At 41.4% G+C, this 7,220-nt stretch overlaps 1 protein-coding gene across 1 annotated transcript; it reads right to left on the bottom strand.

Moving 5' to 3' along the window:
- Window positions 1-5,189: 5,189 nt before the first annotated feature.
- LOC124146714 (balbiani ring protein 3-like) lies at window positions 5,190-6,869 on the bottom strand. Its single transcript, XM_048386096.1, has 3 exons — window positions 6,821-6,869; window positions 6,489-6,623; window positions 5,190-5,653 (listed from the first exon to the last, which is right to left on the bottom strand). The coding sequence occupies exons 1-3, from the start codon at window positions 6,867-6,869 to the stop codon at window positions 5,190-5,192; spliced, it is 648 nt and encodes a 215-aa protein (XP_048242053.1).
- Between the last annotated feature and the right edge of the window lie 351 nt (window positions 6,870-7,220).

The raw sequence follows: 7,220 nt of genomic DNA, 5'->3' as shown, positions 1-7,220 counted from the left end.
TTTACGGTCCAGTGTTTACATTGAAAACGGATGTCAAATCTCGCGCCAAGGCCGCTTACATCGCATAAAAAACAACTGAGATCGGTTAAAAACTCAGCTGAGTTTTTGCTGAGTTTTTTTGTTCCGAGTAATGCAGTTGAGTAAAAAACTCAGCTGAGGTTTTTTTGCAAACTCAGTTTGAGATTTGAGTAAAAACTTAAGTTTGTTTCGAGAAATCGGGGCCAGGTGTTCATGAAAATGGTAAGTATGCCCTCTGTACCAGCTGCATCCACCACTCACAGAATTTGCTCGAAGAAGTATGTGTCACCGTACAGCAACAATCGTGACATGCGAGGGTGGCATGTAAAAAAAGAGGCATGAGTGGCATTGCAAGGTTAAATCGTTCAATGTAAGCGACAAAACCCTTTCTAAAATCAGCAGTGTACCTTGTACGATTCCGAAACTATCAAAAGCATATCTTTATGAATCACTTATGATACCAAGTGTTAGCGAAAAGGTGAGCGTATCCTGCACCACCTGTGGCACACGTCACAGACACACGCAAAGGCTAATCAGTTGTTCACCTGAACAAGCACGGTAACATTTGGTAAAAGTCAAATAGGACTTGCATCTGGTATCAGTTTGGTCACTGATGGGCAAATTTGGTCTAACAAAGGCCTTGAAATGTTGAACACTCATCAAACATCTTTTGGTCCATTGCATCAGCAACCCAATATTGCCGTAAAAGGCGACGATGCTTGTCGTGATTAACTGGATTGTCTGGTCCAGACTGGATTACTTACAGAACGCCGTCATATAGCTGAAATATGGTTGAGTGCGACCTTAAACAAGAAACAAACAAGCACAAGCCTGTGATTGAATCACTATCGCGAGAAAGGTGAGTGGCATATAACAAATATTGGCAAAATTAATAATATTTTTACTTCAATGCCATATTAGTAATATCTCGCGACAGTGTCTTATTTTATACACGAGATTGTGCATTTACGTTGTCACGAACTATCAAATTACTCCTATTCTTCATAAGAAACACACTATGATTACGTACTGAAATATTCATCACGATCACATGATGATCACGACACAGGAATATTTGGTATCAGAAACACAAGACCCTATTGCGTAACAGCCAGCAGATTACATACTCATTGGGTGGACTTTAGACTTTTGAATCGTCATAAACGAACGCTCTGACAAAGTTCAATTCAAATACTAACACAGTCCTTAGTTTCGAAATTTAACATCGTTTTCTTTGGTAGTTTCAATTTTGACATCAATACTGATATATGTTAGTTACTTTCTTACATCATGTGTATTTGGAAATATTCCGTACATGAGTTTCAAGAATTAGCCCTTAGCCACGACCTGCGTTGTCTACGAATTGACATCGAGCGACTGTCGATTTCACTTCTTCCTCAATGTGATTGGATTTAATATTAACATAACGAGGTTATCATATATGACGCATTTTCAAGATCAGTGTACGTTCCATGTCATCAACGAGCGCAATGCCTTGTGTATAATATATATGAAACTGTAGAAATTGCTATCAACATATCCAACCAAGATACAGACAGAGACTATAATCGGCTCAGCCCTCCGTACCACGCCATCTCTGTCGAAACCGGTTTACTCTCACTTTGCCAGCAGGCTGGGGAGATTAACTTGTACGGTTCAGTGACTTGCCAGCTATAGCCTGTTCTGATTATCTGAGCTCCTTGATGACTTAGCTGTGACCCACTGTGAGCCAAACTGAAGTAATCAAGTGAACTGTGTTCAGCTTAGCAGATATGGCTAAATTATTTGATGTGAACATAAATCACTGATTACTATGCTTTTCCAAACAGACAAATTGAGTGAGTTTAAAATAACGGGTATATACACTGTATATATATGGAGGTGCCATTTGTCGGACTTTGAGTTTGCTGTAGCAAGACATAAATTTTGCAAGCTATATTGTATTAGATTGTCTTGAAAATTTGTACATCTGAACATAAATGGAATTTTTAATTAATAATTAATAAAAACCTATACTACTACATATATTTTTTGTGTTATATCTACCAAGACAGGACGTAATCTGGCTACCGTCAGTCGGTGAAAGTGAAACAGTCTATAGTGTTAATCCCCATTGTTGTGGGGATTATCACGGGCTCCTGACTTTTAAACTAGAACAATAGCTGCTGGTAAAGAGAGAACACCCCTCGAAACCGTCCTCCCCAAAACTGACTGCCCCACTCAGTCACACAATGACACCACAATCTAATAGAATCTATATATATACACAATATAGGATGAAAGGAACCCCACGATACCAACAAACCCCGAGCGTCCAAAGAAACCGGACGTAACAGCGTGTGGAATGCAAAGGGAGATAACTCCGAGCATGCCGAACGTGTAGGTCATTAGAAAATACAGACCGCCGTCATATAGCTTGAATATTGCTGAGTGCGGCAAAACAACAAACAAACAAAACCAAATGTATGAGTGACTACATTCGTCGTGAGAGCTTTCATGGCTTCGGTCCTGCCCCAAAGCTGAAACACAGGTTATGACAACTCACATGTCTTCCCAGGCAAGTGACCGATTCCGTGGTCTAGTGGATAGAACGTCTGCCCGGAGAGCAGGTGGGTGGTTCGATCCCCAGCCGCGTCATACCAAAAGACGAAATATAAGGTTCTGTTACCCTGCCTGGCGCTCGGCACTGAGGGAATGAACAAGGACTGGCTTGCTCGGATTCAGTGTAATGTGTCTGAGTTGGGTTGCAATGTTAAACTGCACATGCTATCTCTGGGCTAACACTTACAAACAATAGCCCCACATTAGTCCGGACTAGCATCCTCACACACTAGTGTAGCAGGTCGATATATAAGTGCAATATTCTTGAACGCGACGTTAAATCCCATTTCACTTCACCTAAGGCAAGTGCATCTATCTATAGTTCAATCAATCCATCAATCCACAATGGGCATTAAAAGATAGGATGCAAGTCACTCAGATGTAATTGACTTGTATCGCATCTTCAGTCACGATGTAATTCACTTACCTTAGTGGTTATACATAAGGGAGCTCGCATCATGGTAAATAGATGTCAGCTTTACAATAGCTAGGCAACTGTTCTTGGCAATGGTAAATACAAAACCTGAAGACAAAACAATTCTTGATTTGGATTTTACCGATGTAAAATATTTTATTCGTCGTTGTATTTCCTTTTGGAGAAGTCATATAAAGCGTTGATAACGTGTACTTGTTCCCTTCAAATTGAATAAAATATGTTAAAACCGAACTTAGGTCGGCCGCCCTCTGATAGAAGATGTGATGTAATAACTCGCCGCGATTATGCGAAATTGTGATCTATAATTATTCTTTCAAAATGATTTGCCAAGCGGCTTTGGAAATGTAATACGTCAACGCCAGAGAAAATTCATTTTTCGACCATCTGTCAAAAAAGATGCCATTCGGCATAAAAGGCAAAATAAATGTGAACATCATATTAATGAATAGCTGAAATCAAGAACTGTGTACGCAATGAAATGTCACGATTTCACAAAAACACGTAAGCGAACACGATATGATTTTGCAGTGCAGAAATACAGGAACAAACACTTCTTTCTATCATTATCATTCATCCTTCAATCTAGAAACGCACTTCAATGTGCCAGCATCTTCCAGAGGCAAGAGAGTTAACTGACTATAAAAGTCCAGTTTCCACATCTTCCCGAGGCAAGAGAGTTAACTGACTATAAAAGTCCAGTTTCTACATCTTCCAAAGGCAAGAGAGTTAACTGACCATAAAAGTCCAGTTTTAAAGTCAGTTAACTCTCTTGCCCCGGGAAGATGATGTACCAGCGGCACACATCAACACAGCCCCAACCACAATCACAGCCGCTGTCCCGGTGTAACTCAAAACCATGCTCATGGTCCAATATAACTGACAGTCACAGTCATGGTCTAATATAACTGACAGTCACAGTCATGGTCCAATATAACTGACAGTCACAGTCATGGTCCAATATAACTGACAGTCACAGTCATGGTCCAATATAAATGACAGTCACAGTCATGGTCTTATATAAATGACAGTCACAGTCATGGTCCAATTTAACTGACAGTCACAAACATGGTCTAATATAACTGACAGTCACAGTCTTGGTCCAATATAAATGACAGTCACAGTCATGGTCCAATATAACTGACAGTTACAGTGATGGTCTTATATAAATGACAGTCACAGTCATGGTCCAATATAACTGACAGTCACAGTGATGGTCTTATATAACTGACAGTCACAGTGATCGTCTTATATAACTGACAGTCACAGTGATGGTCTTATATAACTGACAGTCACAGTCATGGTCTTATATAACTGACAGTCACAGTCTTAGTCTGAGATAACTGACAATCACAGTGATGGTCTAATATAAATGACAGCCACAATCATGGTCCAATATAACTGACAGTCACAGTCATGGTCCAATATAATTGACAGTCAGTCATGGTCTAATATTACTGACAGTCACAGTCATGGTCCAATATAACTGACAGTCATAGTCAAGGTCCAATATAACTGACAGTCACAGTCATGGTCTAATATAACTGACAGTCACAGTCATGGTCCAATATAACTGACAGTCATAGTCAAGGTCCAATATAACTGACAGTCATAGTCATGGTCCAATATAACTGACAGTCACAGTCATGGTCTTATATAACTGACAGTCACAGTCTTGGTCCAATATAATTGACAGTCACAGTCATGGTCTAATATAACTGACAGTCACAGTCATGGTCCAATATAACTGACAGTCACAGTCATGGTCCAATATAACTGACAGTCACAGTCATGGTCTAATATAATTGACAGCCACAGTCATGGTCCAATATAACTGACAGTCTCAGTCATGGTCCAGTATAACTGACAGTCACAGTCATGGTCCAATATAACTGACAGTCACAGTCATGGTCCAATATAATTGACAGTCACAGTCTTGGTCCAATATAATTGACAGTCACAGTCATGGTCTAATATAACTGACAGTCACAGTCATGGTCCAATATGACTGACAGTCACAGTCATGGTCTAATATAACTGACAGTCACAGTCATGGTCCAATATGACTGACAGTCACAGTCATGGTCTAATATAACTGACAGTCACAGTCATGGTCTGAGATGACTGGCAGTTAAAGTCATGGTGTGAGATAACTGATAGTCATACGCATGGTCTTACAGCCATAGTCACAGTCTATCTTACAGCCACAGTCACAGTCTATCTCACAGCCACTGGCACGGTCTAAAGCACAGCAACGGTCACAGTCTAAAGCACAGCAACGGTCACAGTCTAAAGCATAGCCACGGTCACAGTCTAAAGCACAGCAACGGTCACAGTCTATCTTACAGCCACAGTCACAGTCTATCTTACAGACACAGTCACAGTCTATCTCCCAGCCACTGGCAGGGTCTAAAGCATAGCCACGGTCACAGTCTAAAGCACAGCCACGGTCACAGTCTAAAGCACAGCAACAGTCACAGTCTATCTCAAAGCCACAGTCACAGTCTATCTTACAGCCACAGTCACAGTCTATCTCAAAGCAACTGTCACGGTCTAAAGCACAGCCACAGTCACAGTCTAAAGCACAGCCACAGTCACAGTCTAAAGCACAGCCAGTCACAGTCTATCTTACAGCCACAGTCACAGTCTATCTTACAGACACAGTCACAGTCTATCTTACAGACACAGTCACAGTCTAAAGCATAGCCACGGTCACAGTCTATCTTACAGACACAGTCACATTCTATCTTACAGCCACAGTCACAGTCTATCTTACAGACACAGTCACAGTCTATCTTACAGACACAGTCACAGTCTAAAGCACAGCCAGTCACATTCTATCTTACAGCCACAGTCACAGTCTATCTTACAGACACAGTCACAGTCTAAAGCACAGCCACAGTCACAGTCTATCTTACAGACACAGTCACAGTCTAAAGCACAGCCAGTCACATTCTATCTTACAGCCACAGTCACAGTCTATCTTACAGCCACAGTCACAGTCTATCTTACAGACACAGTCACAGTCTAAAGCACAGCCAGTCACATTCTACCTTACATCCACAGTCACATTCTATCTTACAGCCACAGTCACAGTCTATCTTACAGACACAGTCACAGTCTAAAGCATAGCCACGGTCACAGTCTATCTTACAGACACAGTCACAGGCTAAATCACAGCCAGTCACGTTCTATCTTACAGCCACAGTGACAGTCTATCTTACAGCCACAGTCACAGTCTATCTTACAGACACAGTCACAGTCTAAAGCATAGCCACGGTCACAGTCTATCTTACAGACACAGTCACAGGCTAAATCACAGCCAGTCACGTTCTATCTTACAGCCACAGTGACAGTCTATCTTACAGCCACAGTCACAGTCTATCTTACAGACACACTCACAGTCTAAAGCACAGCCAGTCACATTCTATCTTACAGCCACAGTCATAGTCTATCTTACAGACACAGTCACAGTCTAAAGCACAGCCACAGTCACAGTCTAAAGCACAGCCATAGTCACAGTCTATCTTACAGCCACAGTCACAGTCTATCTTACAGACACAGTCACAGTCTAAAGCACAGCCAGTCACATTCTATCTTACAGCCACAGTCACAGTCTATCTTACAGACACAGTCACAGTCTAAAGCACAGCCACAGTCACAGTCTAAAGCACAGCCATAGTCACAGTCTATCTTACAGCCACAGTCACAGTCTATCTTACAGACACAGTCACAGTCTAAAGCACAGCCAGTCACATTCTATCTTACAGCCACAGTCACATTCTATCTTACAGCCACAGTCACAGTCAGCTGCCATGACCGTGTTGACATAGCAGTGATAAACATCAGTCACTCTCGGACTATGCCTACAGCCAGTGAACTCGGGTAATGGTGTCGAGTTTACAAGAGATTTATAAATGCTGTACGATCAGTGAACAGAACGGTATAGAACAGAGGTTTATTCAAAGAAAAGAAGACTTGGGCTACAAGCCCTCGTATTACAATTCAGATGCATGGCGGGGGGAGTCAACACTAAATAAGTTTTTAATTTGACGTTTACACGATATGCGACTTTTCCATTTGACGAGAGGTCGGTTACATGACCGCGAAATTGACGTTCATAAGTGTGTATGAACGACACAATTTGACGTTCATACGTTTTTCACGA

The sequence above is a fragment of the Haliotis rufescens genome, unplaced genomic scaffold (genome assembly GCF_023055435.1).
Source record: "Haliotis rufescens isolate VD_foot unplaced genomic scaffold, xgHalRufe1.0.p SCAF_10, whole genome shotgun sequence".
Classification (NCBI taxonomy): domain Eukaryota; kingdom Metazoa; phylum Mollusca; class Gastropoda; order Lepetellida; family Haliotidae; genus Haliotis; species Haliotis rufescens.
This window is presented reverse-complemented; position numbering and strand designations above follow the sequence as displayed.

What these genes read in the sequence shown, in the direction of transcription:
- LOC124146714 (XM_048386096.1), bottom strand. Translation starts at nt 6,869, where the DNA reads ATGGCAGCTGACTGTGACTGTGGCTGTAAGATAGAATGTGACTGTGGC. An exon ending in GATAGAATGTGACTGTGGCT is followed by an intron (nt 6,624 to 6,820) that starts GTAAGATAGAAT and finishes GCTGTGCTTTAG; the next exon opens with ACTGTGACTGTGTCTGTAAG. An exon ending in GATAGACTATGACTGTGGCT is followed by an intron (nt 5,654 to 6,488) that starts GTAAGATAGAAT and finishes GCTGTGCTTTAG; the next exon opens with ACTGTGACTGTGGCTGTGCT.